Below are 27,346 nucleotides of genomic sequence, written 5' to 3' on the forward strand. Positions count from 1 at the left end.
CAGATATAGTTCTATGAATCCGCAAAGCCAACAGGAGTCCTTGAAAGCTACACTGAAAGTCAACAAAGAACGTGAGTAGAGAAGGTATAATTATCAGGCCTGATGGGAAAGATAGAATTGAAACTCGCTGAGGAAAGGTCATTCAGAGAGGACAGAGAGGACCTTACCCTGCTTCTGGTGTCACTTCTTCCAGAAAGCCTTCCATGGTCATTGCAAAGTGGATTGGCTACGCCTCTTCTACAACTCCCGGCACTGTGTGCACATTTCCTTTCAGCGCTCCTCACCTGTACTGTGACCACTTGTGGGCCACATGTGCTCTGGCCTTTGGCTACTTCCTTGACTCCATTTTCTATCCCTTCCCCATGTATTGTCAATTTTCCATTTGTAACTTTAATAAACAACCTATATGTTTTTATGTCGTTTGATATGCTCAATGACTATTAGAACTGGAAAGGAAGTTGGAGTTTCCAACTATTTATATCTATTTATATTACATTTAGCAGTGTACAATATATAATACCCACTATAGCAATATATCACACCCATTATATGTATATGTGTGTATATATACGTGTGTGTGTATATATATACTGTAATTAGAGGTCATTATACATTACTATAATGGGTGCTATAGTGTGTGTGTGTGTGCATGTATATATATACATATACAGATAGCTGTATAATATTGTACATTGTGATATGTACAATACATATAGTTGTGTGTATATACATATACACACATCATGTATATTTATCACCCACTACAGTAATATATAATGACCTCCAGTGTAGGTGAAATGCAAGCATGTCTGTTTTGTCTTATATATAGCCATAGAAGTAATAACTGAATATTAAGCATTGCGTAGTGTACTGAGGCTCTTTAACAATTGGACCATGATTAATTGTGAGGGAAATCTTAATCACCAACCACAACCACAACCACATCGTCTTTGTAATACAAATTGTGGCTACCCTCAGGAGATGACTTGCATTTTAACTCCCTCCCCCTGCCTCTACTGTCATTGTAACATTTCAAGGAAACTCCCAGGTCACTGTTAGATGTTCTTGTTATAAGGATCCCCTAGATCATTCCTATCGGCACACATGTTTTTTCTACCATCTTTCAAAAAAATCCTTTGCTCGACTTCGCTGCCCCCTTCAATTACTGCCCTATTTCTGTGCTCCTTAGAGTAAAAATCCTGTACTCAGTGTCTCCAATTCTTCCCTCCCATTCTCTCTTGAACCTACTGCAATCAGGTGTGCACCCACTCCACTCCTTCGAAACTGTACACCTCGGGGCACCAATAATCGCCACTTTTTCATAGCCACTGATCACTTCTCAGTCCTCATCTTACTCTTATCAGCAGCATTTGTCATAGTTGGTCACTTTCTCCTCCTTGAATCACTTGCATTTCATAGCTTACAGGACACCACCCGCTCCCATTTTTTTACCTTTTCTTCTTCGGTCTCTTTTTCATATTCCTCCTCATCTCTCTGACCTGCAGCTGTTAGAGTTTCCCTACCACAGCCTACCTTGATCCTCTTCTCTTTCTTCTCTACATTCATTCACTTGGTGATCCTCATTGAGTCTCATGGCTTTATATACCATATGCGGGTGACTCCCAAATTTATATCGCCAGCCTGGACCTCTCCCCCAAATTCCAGACCTGTATATCCAACTATCTGCTTGACGTCACCTTTTAGATCAGTAATATCTATTTCAAAATCTACAAATCTGAAACTGATCTCTTGTTAACTACCCTCCCCAAACAGCATCTCCAGCAGTCTTCCCCATCTCACTTAATGGCAACTCCATTTTACTAGTTGCTCAGGTAAAAAAAACAAACACAAAATTAAAAATGTTGGAGTCATTTGACTTGGACTCTTCTCTCACTTTCACCCCACAGCGGATCTGTTAGTAAATCCTGTCAGTTCCACCTTCAAAATAATTGGGCCACTTTTTGCCAATTTCATTGTCACCATCACGGTTCAGGCCACCAGTCTCTCTTGCCCAGATGATTGCAATAGGTTTCTAGGTGTTTTTCCCACATCTGCCATTGCCTCTTAGTCTTTTCCTGTCAAAACATAAGTCAGACTATGTCACTTCTCCATTGAAAACCCACCAGTGATTTCTCATCACATCCAGAGTAAAAGCCAAAGTTCTTTATAACCTCAGAGCCCCGCATGATCTGACTGCCTGTCGCTTACTTCTATGACCTGAGCGCCCGCTAGTCTATCCCTTGTCTTCTCTACCCCAGCTACACTGGCCTCCTTGCTGTCTCTTGAAACACCAGGCACGATTCTACCAAAGAGCAGGCTTTCGTACCTATGGTTCCCTCTCCCTGGGGTGCTCCTCCCCACATGTCTGTATGGCAAGCTCCTCACTGCCTTCCATCTCTATTCAGAAGACACCTTCCCAGTGAAGCCTTCCCTGGCCACTCTATTTAACAGTTCAATCTTCCGAAATATTATTCCTCTTCATCGCTTTATTTTTCTTGCTTAGCACCATCATTTTCTAATGTGCTGTAATTATATTTACCTTTTTGATTGTCTTTCTCACTGTATGCTACATACAAGTAAGGATTACTTTTCCATTTTCTTCACTATTGTACCCTAGTGACTAGAACAGCATCTCACACATGCTAGGCACTCAAAAAATATCTGTTGAATAAGTGAAAGAGTAACTTTTAAAACAATTTCATATGTATTCAAAACTTATATCCATTAGGAAGTAGTCCCACAAGAGTAGAATTATAAAACTTATAATAAGATATTTGTAAACATATTTATCAAAACAGTGACTATCCATACCACTGATTTCAGATCTAATTATATTTAAGGAGTAGAGTTAAATTATAATGAATCGCTTTATGTTCTGCCTAGAAAATTCTCAAAATTGCAGCATCAGAATATTAATATTATCTCCTAAACTGTAAAATGATATCTTATCTGCTTCTTCATATAAGTTAAACATAATTAGCATGCTTAGCAGGTCAGAAAGGCTGGTCTTTCTCTTTCAGTTTTAAATTCACTTAATATAAGATCATATTATATTTATAGATCATTTAAATTTTCTACAGATTTTTTTTATAAGATATTTCTAAAATACAATCATTTAATTGTTACAGTGTTACTCATGGGTTACTTGAGATCCACTTGAGGAAGCTTTTATTTCCACTTCCCTGTGACATATTTAAAGTGTTAATAAAACTTCACTTATCAGAGAGCATGGGAAATGTCATACAGATTTTGATGACATAAACATTCCTGAAGAGTTTTGAAGTATTTTAATGATTTGGGAAATAATTTTCCAAATCCAATTCATAAAAAACATGATTTTCTAAAATGTACGCAACATAAGTGGCAAAGGAAACTCTTTAGAAATTTCATTTTAAACATTTTGTTCAAGAGGTAAGTCTTCTCTACAGGGATGAATTTCTCATCATCTTTACTTTGTTCACATTTAGGTGATTGTATTAATTTGCCTCTTCCTTCTTTTTGCACCTTTATTTTGAAGTCTAGTTGAATTCGTTCAGTATAGAAAACAATTTAATTTTCATTGAGACCTTTTCAGACTCTATATCTGCAAAAATATCAAAGGAATGATTCAGAACTCTAGTCAATGCAAAAAAAGAATCCTTATTAGAGACTGGAAAAAGAAAGCATCCAATACTATTCATTATTTTCTTAATCCTTCTTACATCGCTGCCAGAGATTCTTAAAATATAATACTAATAAAGTATACTCTAACATTGGCATGACTATTCTGAAAGCACTCTTTACCTAATAACATTGACTCAATCAGGAGTGAAGAGCTGAAAAATATTTTTAGAGGCCATTGTCTACAAAAGATGCCTTCTACAGCTTCTAGGAATGCCATATCTTAGCAAAATTTGACCGAGAGAAAAGAAGTTGTGACAGACACTTTGCAAGGACCTGATGACTTGAAAGGTCCAAACAGTTTTGCCAGCAAGAGAGAAGAGGAAAGCCCTCGTGAAAAGCAATTTGCAGGTCAATACATAGAGTACAACAACATTTTTGTGGAACAAAAATTCAAATACACAAAACTATACCCTTCTATATGTGCACGTAAAATGGTAATGGTGATTGTAGCAAGTGCATGGGGAGCAGTTTCTAGAAGGGTGCTGAACCTCATGTTGTATTCTCTAAGTGTATGATCTTGAGATTTTATATACGCATTCATGTAATGAAAAGATTTAGAGAAAGGCTTTTCACATGATTATAGAAGAAAAGACAAAATGGGTCAAAAATTCAGCTCAGAACAAATTATTTTTTATTAAGATTATGATACTTAACAACCTTGTGAAATTACACTTGTACATAATTATTAGTCATGTTGTAGTCAGAACAAATTTTTGAAAGTTGTTCTAAGGAATTAGTTTAAAATGCTAGTGGAGTGTAAATGTGCTTTCCAGAGCACTTTGAATTAGTCATGTAAATTATCTCTTTTAACTTTTACCACAAAATTGAGGCAAGTAATATTATTTCTTCTTTACAGGTGGGTAAATCGAGACTCAGGAAGGTGCCTCACTTTCAAATATCACATAAATATTAAGGGAGTTTGAATCTGAACTCAATTTTTTCTCCAAAATCCATCCTCTGCCTGGTGGATCATAGTGCCTCCAGTAATTTTGTGAATTTTCTTCTGTGACCATCTGCTAACACATCTTTTGTTTTTAAGTCTTTTAATTCCTCTATTGTTTTAACACTATTATTTTATTACAAACAATTGTATTATTGTTTGGTTCTTTTAAATCAAAACAAATGTATTTAACAAATGTTCTACACATTCGTTGTAGAATAATTGTCGAATAAGAAAAGATCAAAGAAGGAAACGAAAACTGTACATGACCATACCATTTAAAGATAATCACTGTTAACATCCGGGCAAACATCCCTTCAGTCTCTTCAAGATCACATTGTAACACTGTTTTGTAATCAACTTTTAAGACTTTACTCATTCAACAAGTATTGACTGAATGCTGAAATGTGTTATTATATAACAATACGTTGTGAACATTTGCCCATCATTAAATATCTTCTTTGGTCATACTTGTTAGACCACAAAATTTTAAGATAGATCTCTATCCTTTTGCTTTTTCAATGTCGGATATAAACTGATAATTTTGTATTTAATGAGAAACTCCAAAGAAATTAAATTACTAGTTTACTATTAGAGTCTCTGAAGAAGTTTTCTGCAGAACCATCTGTCATTACATTTATAATTTGTTTTATCTGCCTTGAAGCCATTTCCTAAGGGTTGATATATGCCCAGGGTTGGCAAACTATGGCCTGTCAGCCAAATCTGACCCACTGTTTATTTTTGTTGTAGAGTCTATAAGTTCACAGTCATACTCATCTGGTTAGTTGTCTTTGGCGGTTTTTGTGCTATAACAACAGAGTTGCTGCCCCACAGAGAGAGTAAGGCTCAAAAAGCCTAAACTATTTAATATCTGGGCCTTTACTGAAAATATTTGTTGACCCCTGTTACTTAACATCAATGTTGATTCCTGCTCTGAAGCTTCTCTGGCCCATGTGCTCACAAATCACCATATTTTGGTACTAGAGAGATGATCCCAAATAGAGCTTCCAGGTTGCCACATATGTCCGATGTCTGATTCCGAATCTGTCTGTACAGCCCCCCTCAAACCCATAAAATCAACACAGTATGCAAATAAAAGCATATATTACTCAGCCTTCAGCATTAGCAGGAGATGGGGAACAGTTCAAGCTTCAAATTAACTGTAAGCAGGAAAAAACACACCAAATTCCAACAGAACTCCTGCTCCCACAAGCTTTGGGGTACTGAGTAGAGGAAGTGTGTCTTAACTCCATTTAAAAGAAAAGATGGTAGGGAGGGCCCCATGGCGTAGTGGTTAAGTTTGGTGCACTCTGCTTTGGTGGCCCAGGTTCACAGGTTTGGATCCCAGGCATGGATCTAGACCACTTGTCAAGCCATGCTGTGGTGGCAACCCACATACAAAATAGAGGAAGATTGGCACAGCTGTTAGCTCAAGGCCAATCTTCTTCACCAAAAAAAAAAGAAAGAAAGAAAGAAAAGAAAAGATGGGAGCAAAGGACTTAAACAAACATAGACAAAAATTGCCTCAGCAAGAAAATGTCTAACACTATGTGTGAAAACTCAGGTCTTGGAGGTGATCATTCATAGTACTAGACACATGGAAGAGGCTTAAAGGTAACTGGGACCAGAGGCAGCAGCTTCCAAACCAGCATTTCTTCTAAGAGAGAGTCAGATGAACAGAGAAGAGGTGAAGCTCCTTGGAGACACCACAGTGAAGGGAAAGAAGAAGGTTAAATTAAGGATCCTGAAAAATAGGATACATCAACACTTCTACCCTCCAACACGACCACAGACTGATTTATTTTAAAAAACTGTACTTCCATATCCTGGCTGAATTCATATTGTTTGCAAAATGCCTAGAAATAGCAAAAAATTAAACCAACTCCATACAAAGCAAGAAACGAACACAAATACAAAAAAAATCACACTTTTAGCTGATGAAAATTCTCCCCCCAAAATCAATCACAAAGTAGTACACTGTAACACAAAACTCAACACTGAATTATATATTCTCAAACAAGCATTTAAGGTAATTTTTTAAACCCACGTAGAATCATAAACTCAAAGACTAAGAAGAGATACAAACCAAAAAGCAAAAACAAAAAAAAAAGGAAGACATGCAACAAGAATTGATCAAACTCAAGACAGTAATTGAAGAAAAAGACATGTGTCTAAAAAAATGAAGGAAAGCTAAAAGATACCCAAGGAAGAAGGAATTCAAATAAAAATCTGAGAAGAAACGTTGAAGGAAGTGAGTAAAACAACAAGAGAATGAAACTGAGGTAAAGAAAAGGTCAGAGAAAATGTGATGGGAATGGAAAAGAGACACACACAAAATCAACATACAGATAATTGGAAGCTCTGAAGAAGAGAAGTGAAAAAATGGAATAAAACTGGTGTTTAAAATTAAAGAAAAAAACACTTTCCAGAAGTGAGAAAACTTTAATGTAAGTATGAAAAACTTCAGTATAAGTATTATTGTAAATATTGAAAGGGGCCGCCACATGCGTGGGAAAAATGACCCATTTTGATGAACTCTGAGACATAACTTGGAAAAATCACTAGACTTTAAAGGCAAAGGAAAAAGCCTCAGAGCCTCCAAGTATAAAGTTAAAATTACTTATAAAGATAAGAAAATTAGGCTGGAATCAGGCTTCTCAAGAGTAACATACAAAACTTTTTAGAAACTTCAGAAAATATGTAATTTCATGCCAGAGTAAATCCAATCCTCCTTAAAGAAAGAAAACAAAATCTACCACTCAACAATGAAGCATTCACAATGTTCCAAATCCAGTTAAACATTACTCAACATGCAAAGAAAATGTAATCCAATAAACTAAAATTGTTCTAATTGCAACAGACCCAGAAATAGTATGGAATTAGCAGATAAATCCTTTGAAACAACTTTTCTTTTTTTTAAGTTAATTTTTATTGAGTTTATGATAGTTTACAATCTTGTGAAGTTTCAGTTGTACATCATTGTTTGTCAGTCATGTTGTAGGTGTACCCCTTCACCCTTTGTGCCCACCCCCCACCCCCAATTTCCCCTGGTAGCCACTAATCTGTTCTCTTTGTCCCCATGTTTAAATTCCTCATATGAGTGGAGTCATACAGAGATTGTCCTTTTCTATCTGGCTTATTTCACTTAACATAATTCCCTCAAGGTCCATCCAAGTTGTTGTGAATGGGATGATTTTATTCTTTTTTATGGCTGAGTAGTATTCCATTGTATATATATACCATATCTTCTTTATACAATCATCAGTTGATGGGCACTTAGGTTGTTTCCACGTGTTGGTTATTGTAAATAATGCTGCGATGAACATAGGGGTGCAAGGGACTTTTGGAATTGCTGACTTCAAGCTCTTTGGAGGGATACCCAGTAGTGGGATGGCTGGGTCATATGGTATTTCTATTTTTAATTTTTTGAGAAATCCCCGTACTGTTTTCCATAGTGCCTGCACCAGTTTGCATTCCCACCAGCAGTGTATGAGGGATCCTTTTTCTCCACAACCTGTCCAACACTTGTTACTTTTTGTTTTGGTTATTTTTGCCATTCTAATGGGTGTAAGGTGATATCTTAGTGTAGTTTTGATTTGCATTTCCCTGATGATCAGTGATGATGAGCATCTTTTCATGTGCCTGTTGGCCATCCGTATATCTTCTTTGGAGAAATGTCTGTTCATGTCTCCTGCCCATTTTTTGATTGGGTTGTTTGATTTTTTGTTGTTGAGTTGTGTGAGTTCTTTATATATTATGGAGATTAGCCCTTTGTCAGATATATGACTTGCAAATATTTTTTCCCAATTAGTGGGTTGTTTTTTTTGTTTCAATCCTGTTTTCCCTTGCCTTGAAGAACTCTTTAGTCTGATGAAGTCCCATTTGTTTATTCTTTCTGTTGTTTCCCTTCTCTGAGAAAACATGGTGTCTGAAAAGATCTCTTTAATACTGATGTCAAAGAGTGTACTGCCTACATTTTCTTCTAGAAGCCTTATGGTTTCAGGTCTTACCTTTAGGTCTTTGATCCATTTAGAGTTTATTTTTGTGAATGGTGAAAAAGAATGGTCAATTTTCATTCTTTTACACGTGGCTGTCCAGTTTTCCCAGCACCATTTGTTGAAAAGACTTTCTTTTCTCCATTGTATGCCCTCAGCTCCTTTGTCGAAGATAAGCTGTCCATAGATGTGTGGTTTTATTTCTGGGCTTTCAATCTGTTCCATTGATCTGTGCACCTGTTTTTGTACCAGTACTATGCTGTTTTGATTACTGTAGCTTTGTAGTATGTTTTGAAGTCAGGGATTGTGATGCCTCCAGCTTTGTTCTTTTTTCTTAGGATTGCTTTAGCAATTTTGGGTCTTTTGTTGCCCCATAAGAATTTTAGGATTCTTTGTTCTGTTTCTGTAAAGAATGTCATTGGGATTCTGACTGGGATAGTGTTGAATCTGTAGATTGCTTTAGGTAGTATGGACATTTTAACTATGTTTATTCTTCCAATCCATGTACACGGAATGTCTTTCCATCTCTTTATGTCATCATCCATTTCTTTCAGGAAAGCCTTGTAGTTTTCATTGTATAGGTCTTTCACTTCCTTAGTTAAATTCATCCCGAGGTATTTTATTCTTTTTGTTGCAATTGTGAATGGTATTTTGTTCTTGAGTTCTTTTTCTGTTAGTTCATTATTAGAGTATAGAAATGCTACTGATTTATGTAAGTTGATTTTATATCCTGCAACTTTGCTATAGTTGTTGATTATTTCTAAAAGTTTTCCAATGGATTCTTTGGGGGTTTCTATATATAAGATCATGTCGTCTGCAAACAGCAAGAGTTTCACTTCTTCCCTCCGTATTTGGATTCCTTTTATTCCTTTCTCTTTCCTAATTGGTCTGGCCAAAAATTCCAGTACTATGTTGAATAAGAGTGGTGATAGATGGCATCCTTGTCTCATTCCTGTTTTCAGGGGGATGGCACTCAGTTTTTGCCTATTGAGTATGATGTTGGCTGTGGGTTTGTCATATATGGCCTTTATTATGTTGAGGTAATTTCCTTCTCTCCCCATTTTGTTCAGAGTTTTTATCATAAATGGCTGTTGGATCTTGTCAAATGCTTTCTCTGCATCTATTGAGATGATCATGTGGTTTTTATTCCTCAATTTGTTGATGTGGTGTATCACGTTGATTGATTTGTGGATATTGAACCATCCCTGTGTCCCTGGTATGAATCCCACTTGATCATGATGTATGATCCTCTTGATGTATTGCTGAATTCGAGTTGCCGAAATCTTGTTGAGAATTTCTGCATCTTTGTTCATCAGCGATATTGGCCTGTACTTCTCCTTTTTCATGCTGTCCTTGTCAGGCTTTGGTATCAGTGTGATGTTGGCCTCGTAGAATGTGTTAGGAAGTGTTCCATCCTCCCTAACTTTTTGGAATATCTTGAAAAGGATAGGTATTAAATCCTCTTTGAAAGTTCGGTAGAATTCCCCAGGAAAGCCATCTGGTCCTGGGGTTTTATTCTTTGGGATGCTTTTGATTGCTGTTTCAATCTCCTTCCTTGTGATTGGTCTGTTCAGACTGTCTCTTCTTCTTGACCTAGCTTTGGGAGATTGTAATTGTCTAAGAATTTATCCATTTCCTCTAGGTTATCCATTTTGTTGGCATATAGTTTTTCGTAGTATTCTCTTATAATCCTTTGTATTTCTGCGGAGTTTGTTGTTATTTCTCCTCTTTCATTTCTGATTTTGTTTATTTGAGCTTTCTCTCTTTTTTTCTTTGTAAGACTGGCTAGGGGTTTGTCAATTTTATTTATCTTCTCAAAGAACCAGGTCTTTGTTTCCTTGATCCTTTCTACTGCCTTGTTTGTTCCAATAGCATTTATTTCTGCTCTGATTTTTATTATTTCTCTCCTTCTGCTGACTTTGGGCTTTGTTTGTTCTTCTTTCTCTAAATCAGTTAGGCGTAATTTGAGGTTGCTTATTTGGCATTTTTCTTGTTTGTTAAGGTGTGCTTGTATTGCGATGAATTTTCCTCTTAATACAGCTTTTGCTGTATCCCATATGAGTTGGTATGGCATGTTATCATTTTCATTTGTCTCCAGGTATTTTTTGATTTCTTCTTTAATTTCTTCAATGATCCATTGCTTGTTCAATAGCATATTGTTTAGTCTCCACATCCTTGTGCCTTTCTCAGCTTTTTTCTTGTAATTAATTTCTAACTTGATAGCATTATGATCGGATAAGATGCTTGTTATTATTTCAATTTTTTTAAATTTATGGAAGCTTGCCTTGTTTCCAAACATATGGTCTATCCTTGAGAATGTTCCATGTGCACTTGAGAAGAATGTTTATTCTGCTGTTTTTGGATGGAGTGTTCTCTATATGTCTATTAAGTCCAACTCTTTTAGCTTTTCATTTAATTTCACTGTTTCCTTGCTGATTTTCTGTCTGGATGATCTGTCCAATGATGTGAGTGGGGTGTTGAGGTCCCCTACTATTACTGTGTTATTTTTGATATCTTCTTTTAGGTTTGTTAATAGTTGCTTTATGAACTTTGGTGTTCCTGTGTCGGGTGCATAGATATTTATAAGCGTTATTTCTTCTTGATGTAGTGACCCTTTGATCATTATATACTGACCCTCTATGTCTCTCTTTACCTGCCTTATCTTGAAATCTACTTTGTTTGATATGAGTATTGTGACACCTGCTTTCTTTTGTTTGCCATTAGCTTGGATTATTGTCTTCCACCCCTTCACTCTGAGCCTGTAATTGTCATTGGAGCTGAGGTGAGTTTCCTGGAGGCAACAGATTGTTGGATCTTGTTGTTTAATCCATCTTGCCACTCTGTGTCCCTTTATTGGAGAGTTCAGTCCGTTTACATTGAGGGTGATTATTGATGCATGAGGGCTTAATGCTGTCATTCTGTCACTCATTTTCTGGTTTTCCTGCATTTCCTTTGTTTCTCATCCTGTGTGTTTTGGCCTACCCATTGACTTATGCAGTTTCTTATTTCCTTATTTATTTTTTGTGTCTCTCTTCTGTTTTTAAGTTTAGTGGCTACCCTGAAGTTTGTATTCAGAATCTCGTGTAAAACGTAGTCCATTTTCTGGTGGCCTCTTATTTCCTTAGCCTAAACTTATTCAGTCCCTTTCCTCCTTACCTCCTAATTTATTATTGTCATCTCTTATTCCAACTTGTGTTGTGAGTTTGTGGTTAAAGTGATAAGATTGTCTTTGTTTTGGTGTTTTACTTCCCTTTATCCTAATGCTATAGTTGTATATTTGCTATCCTATTCTGATTCTATCTATTTGTGTCCTTACTCTGTGTTTTGTGACCCTTTCTCCCTTTTTTCTTTTTTCAGGTATGAGGGCCTTCTTGAGGATTTCTTGTTGGGGGGTTCTCGTGGCTACAAAGTCCCTTAGCTTTTGTTTGTCTGGGAAAGATGTAATTTCTCCCTCATATCTGAAGGATATTTTTGCTGGATAGCGTATTCTTGGCTGAAGATTGTTATCTTTTAAAGTTTTGAATATGTCGTTCCAATCTCTCCTAGCTTGTAAGGTTTCTGCCGAGAAATCCACTGAAAGTCTGATATGGATTCCTTTGTATGTTATTTTCTTCTGCCTTGCTGCCCTGAGTATTCTTTCTTTGTCATTCACTTTTGCCAGTTTTACTACTATATGCCTTGCAGTAGGTCTTTTTACATTGTCATACCTAGGAGACCTGGAAGCTTCCTCCACACACATTTCTCTCTTATTCCCTAGATTTGGGAAGTTCTCTATTATTTCTTTGAGCATGCTTTCTGCTCCATTCTCCTTTTCTTCACCCTCAGGGATACCAATTATTCTTATATTGCAGTTCCTCATTGAGTCAGCTATTTCTTGGAGATTTTCTTCTTTCCTTTTTAATCTTAGTTCTCTCTCTTCCTCTGTCTGGAGCCATTCAACCTTCGATTCATATCTTCGATTATGATGATTTGCTCTTCTATGGCATCCAGACGGGAATTCAGGGAATCTGTATTATGTTTTATTTCTTCCATTGCATTTTTCATCTCTAGTATTCTGTTGATTCCTCTTTATAGTTTCAGTCTCTTTTGTGAAGTAACTCCAGAACTCATTGACTTGTTTCTCTACATTTTCCTTTACCTTGTTGAGTCTTTTGACGATAGCTATTCTGAATTCATTGTCATTTAGTTTACTTATTTCTGAGTCCTCAGGACATAATTCTGGGTGCTTGCTTTCCCTCTCATCTGGAGATTTGATGAATTGACGGATGCTGGAAGGATGGGTCTTCCCCATTGTGATATTATTCAGTTGCATTTACAGCCTGTCACCACTCGTCCCAGCTCCTCCAAGGGGGGCTCCAGCCTCTCCGCCCTCCATTGTTTAGCTGCTGTAGGTCTCTGAGGATTCCTGTGCTATTAGGATATTTTTTGTTGGAATATGGCTGCTCCTTTTTGTTGTATGTTGGAGGGGAGAGAGTCCTGGGCAAGCTCACTCTGCCATGACATTGACCTCACTCCAAAACAACTTTTATAAATATGCTTAAGGATGTAAAGGAAAATGTGGCAGTAATGAGGTGAGAAATGGAAAACATAGAAAGAAAAAGCCAAATGGAAATTCCAGAGCTGAAAAAGACAATATCTGAAATTTTTTTTAAAAAATCACTGAATGGGATTATCATATTAGACATTACAAAAGAATAGGTCATATACCTAAAGATATGCAACAGAAATGGTTGCAAATGGAAGCACCAAGGGGAAAAAAAAAGACTGGAAAAAGAAAGAATTTCACTTCAGTGATCTGCAGGACAATATAAAGTTGTCTAATATAAGTTAAATTTGAATCTCAGAAAAGTGAAGGCAGAAAAATGTTTGAAGAAATAATAGCCTAAATGTTTTCTAATTTGCTGAAAAGTGTAAACCCACACATCCAAAAAGTTCAATGAACTTTAATCAGAAATTTGAAAAAAAGAGAACACCACCAAGTTGTGTCATCATCAAATTTATAGAAAACTGTTTGTGTCATCATCAAATTGCTGAAAACTAGTGATGAAGAGAAACTTTTAAAAGCATTTGTAAAACAAAACACAGTAGTGGACCAAAGGTAACAATCACCAAAGACCATTATCAGAAACAATGGAGCCAGAAAACAATCAAATGATATTTTCATTTTGCCAGAAGAAAAATTCTCAACCTAGAACTCTATATCCAGCAAAAATGGTTTGCAAAATAAAGGCAAAATAAAGACTTTCCAGATAAACAAATGCTGAGAGAAATTTTTTTTGCCTGCCAGACTTGTACTAAACAAGTATTTATGGAAAATTTAAGGAAATTTGTACCAGGAAAACACCACTCTACCAAAGAAGAACAGAGAGAAAGAGGAAGTAAAGGGGCAGAGGAAGATAAGAAGAAAAGAAGGAGGAGGAGAAGAAGAAGCAAAAACTGGAAGAGGAGACTGGAAGTCCTAGCCAGAGCGATTAGGCAAGAAAAAGAAATAAAAAGCATCCATATTGGAAATATGGAAATAGAGGAAAGCAAGGAAGAACTTGTGGTACCAGATTGGAATTGGAGATATCAATATGAACTCATGATTTTCTGACTAGTTCTGTGAGCTGAAAGGGCCTAGAAGCAATGATACCCTAGTGGTGATAAGCACACTTGGCGTCCAGATCATGGTTTCTGTATACTATTACCCATTAAAAGGATGCAGGGCTCCTTAAAGAAATGACTAATCCCAGGGTTAAGGCAGGGAAGGTACAAGCTGAGCCCAGAATATCTTGTTGTGCCAGAAGGTAATAAAGTGCTCAAACAAAAAATGTATAAAGCATGGGGAAAAGATACAGAAGTCAGCTTGAAGGGGGTCCTACTATCCAAGTCTGGGACAATTTAAGTACCAAAATAAAGATGGATGGCAATGGGTTATAATTCATTGAATTAAATAGGATCCATGAGTCTATACTGAGAAGTAAATAAATAAGAAAGAAAAGCTCTTCCTTACTGTCAAATGCTCATTAATAAGTGTGGAGGGAGTGGTGGAATTGGATAAACACTATTTTGGTTTGGGCAAGAATTGTCAAGGAATGTTATATCTACGTTGATGAGGTCTTAAAGTGTCTTCCCACAGATTGCTTATTAGTTGCACAGGGAAAAATAGTGACTATACAGTGGAGAAACAAGACAATATCTTGACCAAGTCATCAAAATTAACATTATCAACCAAGAGCAGATGGACATCCTGTGCCTCCAAATGTGATACCCTGAGAAGAACACATTACTTACTTAGTATTTCTGCCAGAGAATGTATAACCTGAATCTGAATCTAACCATGAGAAAAGACAAATCCAAACTGAAGAACATTACGTAAAATAACAGACATATATTATTCAAAAATGTCAATGTCCTCAAAGATGAAGAAAGTTGAGGAATTGTTCCATATTAAAGGAGACTCAAGAATATGACAACTAAATGTAGTTTTTGATCCTGAGCTGGATCCTGCACTAGAGGGGAAGAAAATACTATACAGACATTATATTGTTGTGAACTCAGTTTGCTAGTACTTTTTAAAGGTTTTTGCATTTATGTTCACCAAGGATATTGGCCCATAGTTTTCTTTTCTTGTAATGTCTTTGTTGGATTTTGGTATCAGGCTAATGCTAGCCTCATAAAATGGGTTTAGAAGTGTTCCCTCTTCTTCAATTTTTGGGAAGAGCTTAAGAGAGATTGGCACTAATTCTTTTTTAAATGATTCGTAGACTTAAGCAATATGGCCATCTGGTTCTGGGCTCTTCTTTGTTGGGAAGTTTTGGGGTTTTTGAAGAAGAAGAAGAAGATTAGCCCTGAGGTAACATCCACCATCAATCCTCCTCTTTTGCTGAGGAAGACTGGCCCTGAGCTAACATCTGTGCCCATCTTCCTCTATTTTATATGTGGGATGCCTGCTACAGCATGGCTTTACAAGCAGTGCATAGGTCCACACCTGGGATCTGAACCAGTGAACCCCGGACCACCTAAACAGAGCACACAAACATAACCGCTATGCCACTGGGCTGGCCCCTTCTTTTTTGGGAAGTTTTTTATTACTAATTCAATTTCTGTATCCATTATTGGTTTGTTCAGATTTTCTATTTCTTCATGATTCAGTCTTGATAGGTTGTAGGTTCCTAGAAATTTATCCGTTTCTTCTAGGTTATCCAATATGTTGGTGCATAATTGTTCATAGCGGTCTCTTATGATCTTTTGAATTTCTGTGTATCAGTAGTAATGTCTCTTCTGTCATTTCTGTTTTGTTTATTTGAGTCTTCTCTTTGTTTTCTTAATTTAGCTGTTTGTCAATTTTGTTTATCTTTTCAAAAAACCAACTTTATTTTCCTTGATTTTTTCTATTGATTTTCTCCTCTCTATTTTGTTTTAATCTGCTCTAATCTTTCTTATTTCCTTCCTTCTGCTAACTTTGGGCTTAGTTTGTTCTTCTTTTTCTAGTTAAGAAAGGTGTAAAGTTAGGTTGTTTGTTTGCAATCTTTCTTCTTTTCTAACGTAGGTGTTTATCACTATAAACTTCCCTCTTAGTACTGCTTTTGCTGCATCCCATAAGTTTTGGTATATTGTGTTTTGGTATATTATTATCTTTGTTTGTCTCACGGTATTTTTTTTTTAAGATTGGCACCTGAGCTAATATCTGTAACCAATCTTCTTCTTCTCCTCCTCCTCCTCCCCCCGCCCCTCCTCCTCCTCCCCCTCCCCCTCCTCCTCCTCCTCCTTCTCCTTCTTCTTCTCCCCAAAGCTCCCCAGTACATAGTTGTATATCCTAGTTGTGAGTGCCTCTGGTTGGGCTATGTGGGACACCACCTCAGCATGGCCTGATGAGCGGTGCCATGTCCATGCCCAGGATCCTAAGTGGCAAAACCCTGGGCCGCTGAAGCAGAGCACACCAACTTAACCACTCAGGTATGGGGCTGGCCCTGTCTCAAGATATTTCCTAATTTCCTTTTTGGGTTCTTCTTTGATCCATTGGTTATTTAGGAGTGTGTTGTTTAATTTCCATGTATTTGTGAATTTTCCAGTTTTCCTTCTGTTACTGATTTCTAGTTTTATTCCATGGGTGTCAAGAATACATAATGGGGAAAGAATAGTCTCTTCAATAAATGGTGCTGGGAAAACTTTATACCTACATGCAAAAAAGAAGAAGAAATTGGACCCTTATACCATACACAAAAATCAACCAAAATGGATTAAAGATTTAAACATAAGACCTAAAACTGTAAAACTCCTAGAAGAAAACAAAGTAGAAGTCATGACATTGGTCTAGGCAATGATTTCTTGGGTATGACAGGTAAAGCACAAGCATCAAAAACAAAAATAGACAAGTGGGACTACATGAAACTGAAAAGCTTCTGCACAGCAAAGGAAACAATCAACAGAGTGAAAATGCAACATACAGAAGGGAAGAAAATATTTGCAAACTATATATCTGATAAAGTGTTAGTATCCATAATATATAAGGAATTCCTACAACACAATAGCATAAAACCAAATAACCCAATTAAAAAATGGTCAAAGTGCTTGAATAGACATTTCTCCAAAGAAGACATACAAATGGCCAACAAATACATGAAAAGGTGCTCAACATTACTAATCAGCAGGGAAAAGCAAATCAAAACTACAATGAGATATCAACTCACATCTGTTAGGATGGCTATTATTAAAAAAAAAAAAAGATAAGTGTTGTCAAGGATGTGAGAAATTAGAACCCTTGAACACTGTTGGTGGGAATGTAAAATGGCACTACCACTGTGGAAAACATAATGGAGGTTCCTCAAACAGTTAAGAATAGATCGAGAAATCCCACTTTGGGGCATATATCCAAAAGAATTGAAATCAGGATCTTGAAGAGATCTCTTCACTCCCATATTCATTGCAGCATTATTCACAATAGCTAAGATATGGAAATAACCTAAATATACATTGACAGATGACTAGATAAAGAAAATATGATATAAGCATGCAATAGAACATTATTCAGCCTTAAAAAAGAGGAAATCCTGCCATTTTCAACAACATCAATGAACCTGGAGGACGTTATACCAACTGAAATAAGTTAGACATAGAAGGACAAATACTACATGATGCCACTTATATGAAGAATCTAAAATAGTCAAACGCACAGAGGTGGAGAGTATAATGGTGGTTGTCAGGGGTTAGGGAAAGGGGAAACTAGGGAGGTACTTGTCAAAGGGTACCAAGTTTCAGTTATAAAAAATGAATAAGACCTAGAGATCTACTGTACAGCATAGTTAACAATACTGTAGTTAACAATACTGTATTGTATACTTAAAAATTTGCTAAGAGGGTAGATCTTAAGTGTTCTTTCACAAAAAAATTATAATGATAATTAGGGTGGGATGAAACTTTTGGAGATGGATGTTGTTATGGCATAGAATGTGGTGATGTTTTCATGGATGTATACTTATGTTCAAACTCATCCAATTGTATATGTTAAACATGTACAGCTTTTTCTGAGTTAATTATGCATCAATAAAATGGTTTCTTTAAAAAGAAAACAAATTATAGAATAAAAATTTGGACTTTCCCAGCAACGTAGTGGTTAAGTTCATAGACTCTGCTTCAGTGGCCTGGGGTTCATGGGTTTGGATCCCAGGCGTGGACTTACACACTACTCATCAAGCCATGCTCTGGCAGTGTCCCACATACAAAATAGAGGAGGATTGGCACAGATATTAGCTTAGGGCCAATCTTCCTCACAAAAAAAGAAAGAATAAAAATCTATGGTATATTAAAAGTTTGAAAAGAAGAAAAGAAAGAAGGAAATCCTGCCGTATGGGACAACATGGATGACCTGGATGAAATAAGCCAGTTAGAAGGACATGTACTGCATGATTCCACTTACATGAGGTATCTAAAATGGTCAGACTCACATAGAGAGTAGAATGGTGGTTTCCAGGGGCTGGGGCAGAGAGGGAAATGGGGAACTGTTGCTCAATGGGTATAAAGTTATACAAAATGAATAAGTTCTAGAGATTAGCCTATAGTTAACAATACTGTATTGTGCACTTAAAAATTTGTTAAGTGTAGATCTCATGTTAAGTGTTCTTACTACAGTAATAAAAAAAAGACATTATAGTGATATCTGGCAAGACTGGAATATGGACTTCTGATTTGATAAAAGTATTACATTAATATTAAATTTTCTGATTTCCATAACTGTACTGTGGCTATATAAGAGACTATCCTTGAAAATAGATACTAAGTATTAAGGGGTAAAGTGGCATGATGCATGCAACCTACTCTCAAATGGTTCAGAAAAAATAAATGATAATATGTATATAGATAAGATATAGATATAAATATGTAGAGGGAATGATAAAACAAGTTTAAATTCATGAACTTAGGTGAAGGGTATTAGAAAAGTGCTCTTTATTATTCTTGCAAATTTTCTGGAAGTTTGAAACTACTTCAAAATAAAAAAGTTAAAAAAATAATCTATTCATGACTGCATACAAAAACTATACCTTGCCACTTTTGATGAGCATCACATGCTTCTATAGAATGTTGGGTCTGGTGACTATCATGACCTAACCTTAGTCTTTTCCTGCTACAGCAAGAATCCCAAATTCTTGGGATTCTGGTTGGAGAATCCTGGAACAATTGACTCCTTTATCCTAGGATCTATTTCAAATCTTATGGTTTAAACTGACTGAGGTAGAAGTGAAGCAAAAAATTAATTTCCTGACTAATTCAAACTGAACATGACCAACTCTATTTGAATGCTAAGAAGCCATATGTCATTTGCTACAATATAATTGTAAATGAGTGCATACCAGTCCCCTGTATGCCATTGTACATTGTTTCCAATGTTTTGCTTATCACAAGACCTTGAATAAAATGATGAAAACAGGGCATTTGAGGAAGTTTATGTGACTATTTCAAAAGCTTCTTCTTTCATAAGTCCCTCATTGTAGTCCCTTTACTGAATGCAATTTTCCCTTCTTTGAATCCCTCTATTCATTTGCTTTTATGTCTATTATGGAATTTATCATATTTTGCCATGGGATTATAAATCACATCCCTCAGTTTAAATTCCTGTGCTGCCATTTGTGATCTTGGGAACTATGGACCATCTTAGTACCTCACTCTCCCTAAATGTAAAACAGAGGTGGTCATACCCACACTGTAGGTTTGTCGTGAGGGTTAAATTTGATGATATGTGTAGAGAAGTTGGAACAATGCCCCACTATGTGCTATAGACTACATAATTAAAATACAACTATCCCAAAAAGGAAAATAAAATCAATCCCCTAAAAATTAAAAACAGACTTTAAACTAACTATATCTCAAGGTGATGGCACAGCTGCATAGAGAAAAGAATTAGATCAGATAGCTTTAAAACACAATATTTTGATTGTCTATCCCTAATGGGATGTATTACATAGACCAAAAGAATGCAACAAACTCTTAATTGGGATAAAGTGGATAAGTAATTATGTAAACACCATTAGGGAAAAAATCTTTAGGAGAAGAAAGACACAAATATAAAAATCAAAGAAATTAAGTTAAAACCCTGTAATCTTAAATTTGAACTGGAATATTGTATGGATTCAAGATTTTTTCTCTTGAAAAAATTACCTATTCTCTAGCTCTGTTCATTGGGAAGACCTAGAAGCAATAGCCATCCAGTGGCAATGAGTACTCCTGATGGTGGTCTCTAACTGCCATTTTCTACTAAAAGGAACCAGGGCTCTCTAGAGAAACATCTGATTCCAGGTCAGGCACAGGAAATGCACAAGATGAGTCTGGGCCATCTTGTGCCAGAAAGTAAGAAAATTATTAAAGATTAATGTGAACACGTCTACAATAGACAGGAACCAACTTGAATAATTTCTCATTGGCCAAAAGTGGGACAATTTGATCATCCAAATGAATAATTAAAACAATTCAAATATATGAAAATCCATGCATTCACAATAATTTTTGAAAAGACCTCATTGGTCACAACTGGAAGTTGCTAGGGCACCAACTCATTATTCTGAAAATTGATGAATAAAAAGAAATGAGCATTGAGCCTATCTTTCATCTACAAATTGTATTTCAGGGTAACCAGTTGATGAAAAAAGTTCACCATGGTAGAATTCCAGCTTGTAAATTCAGAAGGAATTAGAAATTCATTATTGTGCAACCGCTAATGAAATATTTGATTTAGTCACAATCATCAGTTGCTAAAACAATCTGATGAAAGGCTGATGAAAAACTTATAATGTAGAAATCAAGTTGACACCACTTGAACCCATGAGCAATATTTCATCATGAAAAATAAAACTACTGGACCATATGTGCCTCAAGATGTGGGGGAATAGGAAGTACACAGCAAATAGTATGAAGTATTCTTACCCAAAATATAGAACTTGAATCTAAAAAGATTCTAGATCTAACTACCTATCTACAGAAAGAAGAGCAATATCACAAGGAAGCAATCAGCTAAATCCAGACTATGAGGCATTCTACAGGACAAATGACTTAGTTTCTCCAGTAGATCAATGGTATGAAAAAAAGGGAAGGATACTAGTAAAACTGAGTAAAAGGGACTTAAGAAACATGACAATTAAGTGTAATGTATGAACCTTGTTTAGGTCTTATCTTAAATAGAATAAAGGAACTGAAAAGAGAATCTGTGAGACAGAAAAAATTTAATATTTGTTGCATGATGGATGGTACTGAGGAGATTTTCTTAATTTTGGTGGGTATGATAATAGCATGGTGGATATGATTTCATTTAAAGTTCTTATTGGACATGCATATTGAAGTGGGGATATGCTTTATAATACTTAAGCCAAAAAAAGGACAAAATTGGAAACTACTATGAATTATAAGCCAACAAATTAGACAACCTGGAAGAAAAGGATAAATTCCTAGAAACATACAACTTACCAAGATTGAATCATGAAGAAATGGAAAATCTGAACAGATCAATTACTAGTAAGGAGATTGAATCAATAATCATAAACCTCACAACAAAAAAAGTCCTGAATCACATGGCTTCACTGGTGGATTCTACCAAACATTCAAAGAAGAATTAATCCCAATCTTTCTCACTATCCCAAAAAATAGAAGAAGAGGGAACACTCCCAAACTCAATAGACCAGCATTACCCCAATACCAAAAGCAGACAAGGATGCCACAAGAAAAGAAAATCACAGGCCAATATCCCTGATGAACATAGATGCAAAAATCCTTAACAAAATATTAGCAAACTGAATTCAACAGTACATTAAAAGGATCATACACCATGATCAAGTGGGATTTATTCCAGGGATGCAAGAATGGTTCCATAGCTGCAAATCAATCAATGTAATACACCACATTAACAAAGTTAAGGATAAAAATCATATGATCATCTCAATAGATGCAGACAAAGCATTTGACAAAAGACAACATCCTTTCATGATAAAAACACTCAACAAAGCGGGTATAGAGAGAAGATACCTCAACATAATAAAATCCATATAAGACAAGCCGACAGCTAACATCATACTAAATGGTGAAAAGTTGAAAGCTTTTCCTCTAAAAGGAGGAATAAGACACAGATGCCCACTCTTGCCACTACTATTTAACATAGTATTGGAAGGCCCAGCCAGAGCAATTAGGCAAGAAAAGAAAAAAAGGAATCCAAATCACAAAGGACGTAAAACAGACTCTATTTGCAAATAACATGATATTATATATATAGAAAACCTGAATACTCTACCAAAAAACTGTTAGAACTAACAAATGAATTCAGTGAAGTTGCAGGATACAAAATCAATATACGAATATCAGTTGTGCTACTATAATAACAAACTATCAGAAAGAGAAATTAAGAAAACAATCCCATTTATAATTTCATCAAAAAGAATAAAATACTGGAGGCTAGCCCTGTGGCCTAGTGGTTAAGTTTGGCACACTCCACTTTGGTGCCCAGGTTCAGTTCCCAGGCACAAACCTACACCACTCATTGGTAGCCATACTGTGGTGGTAACCCACATACAAAATAGAGGAAGATTGGCACAGATATTAGCTCAGGGTGAATCTTCCTCAAGCAAAAAGAGGGAGACTGGGAAAACAGATGTTAGCTCAAGGCAAATCTTCCTTAGCAAAAAAATAAATAAAAATAAAATACTTAGGAATAAATACATCAAAGGAGGTAAAAGACCTGTACACTGACAATTGTAAGACATTGATGAAAGAGATTAAAGAAGACACAAATAGAAAGATATTCTGTGCTCATGGATTGGAAGAATTAATATTGTTAAAATGTTCATACTACCCAAAGCAATCTACAGATTCAACATAATCTTTATCAAAATTCCAATGGTATTTGTCACAGAAATAGAAAAAAAAAATCCTAAAATTTGTATAGGACCACAAAAGACCCTGAAGAGCCAAAGCAATCCTGAGAAAGAAGAACAAAACTAGAGATATCACACTTCCTGATTTCAAACTATGTTACAAAGCTATAGTAATCAAAAAAAAAACCTTGGGTGAAGAGGGTCAAAGGTTCAAAAGAAAAAAATATTTTCCCTAAAATGCAAAACTGTGGTCACTTTAACTGTATGTCCTTGGGCTATTTGCTCAGCTGCACAAAGACTGAATTTTCTTATATGTAAAATGAAAGTCCTAACAATATCTACTTCATAGTCTTTCAAAAGCATTGAATGAGAATTTGTGTGTGAAAGTCCTCTGTGAAGTGTAAAAAGCTACATTAAGATTAGCTGGGTGTTTACTTACATGTGCTTTTGTATACACACACTTTGTGAGAGTAACAAGATTTCAGACGATCTTTGTAGAAGGGTAGGAGTTAAATTGGCAGAGAACAGATGAGTTAGTTGTGGGAAAACCGGTATGATAGGACACAGAGGCATTTAAAAAAAAGAATGAGTTGGGTGAGAAAAAACATTTTTTTAAATTAAATAATGACTAAATATTAATAAGAATGAACGTAATAGATGAAAACATTCTTATTTAAAACTTAGACTGGGACTCCTTTTGCCTTCTGGAGGTGGAGAAAGATGTGTAAATAAACCATATCAGTAGGAATATAAATCCTATCTCACTTCCTTCCATATTCAGGGACTAATAAACAGGCGAGTCTGAAATTTCAAATTAGGCCAAATTGGGGTACTCAAAAGAAAGCCTCCGAGAATATGGTCTTAGAGATAACATTAGTGAGCATTTGGATATCGGAAGGCGAACCCAGAGCCCAGGCGTCAAACTATATTGTTGTCTATAATAAGTGAGAAAAATTCAGTTTCCTGGAGAGGTTTAGTGTGAAGGGTCCCCAAAAATGGAGTAGCCAGAGCAACATGAAGAGACTCCTGAGTGGGGACAGAAGAAGCAGAGCAAAGTAAAACCCTTTCCTTTCCCGAAAACAGCAATAAAGCCTGCTATGTTACCAAATGCTTTGAGTGACTAGATTTTTCTTTTGACAAGGGAGAATTATTTTGAAAAAGAGCTGAGTTTCAAATCTGGGTTCTTTTTGGAGCAGAAGGAAGAGAACAGAGAAAAGAGTGAGAGATCATTAGTTTAATGGGAGCGGAAATTCAGAGTCAGCGATGGCCAAGAGAATGAAAACTGTGTCCCCCCCTACCCCTATCTTCATCCCCACTCAGCCATTTCCAGAACCTTGGAGAGGGAACTGAACTTCCCATTTGATGTGGGATAGGATTGTCACGCAAGTTTAAATAAGAATGTCTCCTGGCAAAGAGACAGGACCAGGGAAAATGTATATAAAAGATTTTTAAAATCCACAAAAACCAGTATGATATTGGCAAAAAAAAAACAGACACATAGATCAATGGAACAGAATAGAGAGCCCAGAAATAAACCCATGCATATATGGTCAATTAATTTATGATAAAAGAGCCAAGAGTATACAATGGGGAAAGGATAGTCTCTTCAACAAATGGTGTTGGGAAAACTGGACGGCCACATGCAAAAGAAAGAAACTGGACCACTATCTTTCACCATACACAAAAATCAGCTCAGAATGGACTAAAGACTTGAATATAAGACCCAAAACCATCAAACTCCTGGAAGAAAACATAGGGGGTGAGTTCCTTGATATAGGTCTTGACAATGATTTTTTGGATTTGACACCAAAAACAAAGGCAACAAAAGTAAAAATAAACAAGTGAGACTATATCAAACTAAGAAGCTTCTGCACAGCAAAGGAAACAGCAACAAAATGACAAGGCAGTCTGTGGAATGGGAGAAAATATTTGCAAATCATATATCTGATAAGGGCTTAATATCCCAAATATATAAAAAAAATCCATATAGTTCAATAGAAAAAGAACAAACAATCCAATTGAAAATGGTCAGAGGATCTGAATAGACATTTTCCCAAAGAAGACATACAAATGGCCAACAGGTACGTGAAAAAGTACTGACATCACTGATCATCAGGGAAATGCAAATCAAAACCACAATCAGGGGCCAGCCTAGTGGCATAGTGGTTAAGTTCATGCATTCCACTTCAGTAGCCCAGGGTTCGTGGGTTCAGATCCCGGGTGCGGACATACACTGCCACCAGCAAGCCATACTTTGGTGGCATCCCACATACAAAATAGAGGAAGATTGGCTCAGATGTTAGCTCATGGACAATCTTCCTCAAGCAAAAAGAGGAAGATTGACAACAGATGTTAGCCCAAGGCCAATCTTCCTCACCAAAATAACCCCAACAACAAAAAACCACAATCAGGGGCCAGCCCAGTGGCACAGCGGTTAAGTTCACACGTTCCGTTTCTTGGCGGCCTGGAGTTCACCAGTTCAGATCCCGGGTGCGGACACGGCACCACTTGGCAAAAGCCATGCTGTGGTAGGCATCCCACATATAAAGTAGAGGAAGATGGGCATGGATGTTAGCTCAGGGCCAGTCTTCCTCAGCAAACAGAGGAGGATTGGCAGCAGTTAGCTCAGGGCTAATCTTTCTCAAAAAACAAAAACAAAAACAAAAACCGCAATCAGATATCACCTCACACCTGTCAGAATGGCTATTATCAAAAAGACAAAAAATAGCAAGTGTTGGGGAGGATGTGGAGAAAAGGGAACCCTTGTGCACTGTTGGTGGGAATGTAAATTGGCGCAGCCACTATGAAAAACAGTATGAAGGTACCTTTAAAAATTAAAAATAGAACTACCATATGATCCAGCAAGTCCACTTCTGGGTATTATCCGAAGAAAACAAAAACACTCACTCCAAAGGATATTTGCACCTCCATGTTCATTGCAGCATTACTTACAATAGCCAAAATATAGAAGCAACCTATATGCATATCGATGGATGAATGGATAAAGAAGATGTGGAACATATATATACAAGGGAATATTATTTAGCCACAAAAAAGGAAATCTTGCCTTTTGCAACAACATGGATGAACCTCAGGGGCATTATGCTTAGTGAAATAAGTAAGACAGAGAAAGACAAATACTTTGTGATCTCACTTACATGTGGAATCTAAAAAAAAAACAAAACAAAACGGAACTCATAGGTAGGGAAAACAGATTGGTGGTTGCCAGAGGTGGGGTTGGGGAGCGGTGGGCGTTATGGATGGTTGTCAAAAGGTACAAACTTTCAGTTATATATTTATACAGAAGTAATTCTTGGGGATCTAATGTACAGAAATGGTGACTATAGCTAACAATTACTGTATTGTATATTTGAAAGTTGCTAAGAGAGTAGATCTTAAAAGTTCTCATCATAAGAAAAAAACACTTGCAACTGTGAGGTGACGGATGTTAACTAAACTTATTGTGATAATCATTTCACAAAATATACACATATCAAATCATTATGTTGTACACCTAAAATGAATACAGTGTTTTATGTCAATTATAGCAGTAAAAAATAAATTTAGAAAAAGCAAAATGGGAGGGGACAAGAATGTAAAAATGTTGATAATTGTTGAAGTTGATAATTATTGAACTCATCAGGGTTGGGGCTGATTATACTATTATTTCTACTTTTGTGTGTTTACATTTTTTCCAAAAAAGAGTTATAGAAAAAATTATTTAGCTGTCTTCAACCTGGGTTGGTATAAGTTTACTGATTGTGACTACACTAAAAATTGGTTCAAACTTAAGGTAATGTTTGTTAGTGAAAAAAAAATCTCATTGTGTAATTACATTAACATAATATATAGCATCCTATGTTTACGAGTAATAAAAAAATTCACTATGAGAAATGGTTGTAAAATTTTATATTTCTTGAGATGAGGTGATCAATTTTTAACTGGATTAGTGGGTAAGTTTTAAATCATAAGCTGATAATGTTGGGTGACAGAAAAATGTTCTTGAGTATACAGAAAGTCTATTTAAATATTTTATTTTCATAAGGAAACAATCCTAGTAAACAGTAAAGCTGGTACGTGGGGATGCACACAGCTCATGTGTGCATCTGGCAGAACCCCCAGTACGGAAAAGAGCAGGTGCTGTTTACCATCAACACCTACTTTGCGTGTCCCAATACTATAGTTAGAAAATGGCTCAGATTTTTAGTTGCTTTTCCCAGAACTCAAAGATCATCTTCCTGTTTATCTTGGTGGGATGCCTATGTTACACTTGTGATTTTTCTGTTCTCTGTAATGTATTAAAATAAGATTACCACAGATGGGGAAACGAGGTCATTCGTTAACAATCAGATGTTTGATTTCCTGGGCAGAAAAGATACTGTCTTGTGAATTTTTAACATATTTTTAAAGGAGAAATG

General features: G+C 36.2%; 1 protein-coding gene across 14 annotated transcripts in view; it reads left to right on the plus strand.

Annotated features, from left to right (window-relative positions):
* LOC123281061 (uncharacterized) overlaps nucleotides 1-27,346 on the plus strand; it is a 104,733-nt gene that overhangs the window by 74,948 nt on the left and 2,439 nt on the right. For 6 of the 14 annotated variants that reach the window (XR_011496431.1, XR_011496429.1, XR_011496428.1 and 3 more), the window contains one exon: nucleotides 194-4,506. The exons of 3 other annotated variants lie outside the window; for them this stretch is intronic. Coding sequence is in view for 6 of the 11 variants with exons in the window: in XM_070492808.1 (XP_070348909.1) it covers nucleotides 194-295 (102 nt within the window). In the remaining 5 variants the exon portion in view is untranslated. 5 more of the 14 variants (XR_011496422.1, XM_070492818.1, XM_070492832.1 and 2 more) reach the window with 2 other exon arrangements.

The sequence above is a fragment of the Equus asinus genome, chromosome 2, assembly GCF_041296235.1.
Source record: "Equus asinus isolate D_3611 breed Donkey chromosome 2, EquAss-T2T_v2, whole genome shotgun sequence".
NCBI classification, from domain to species: domain Eukaryota; kingdom Metazoa; phylum Chordata; class Mammalia; order Perissodactyla; family Equidae; genus Equus; species Equus asinus.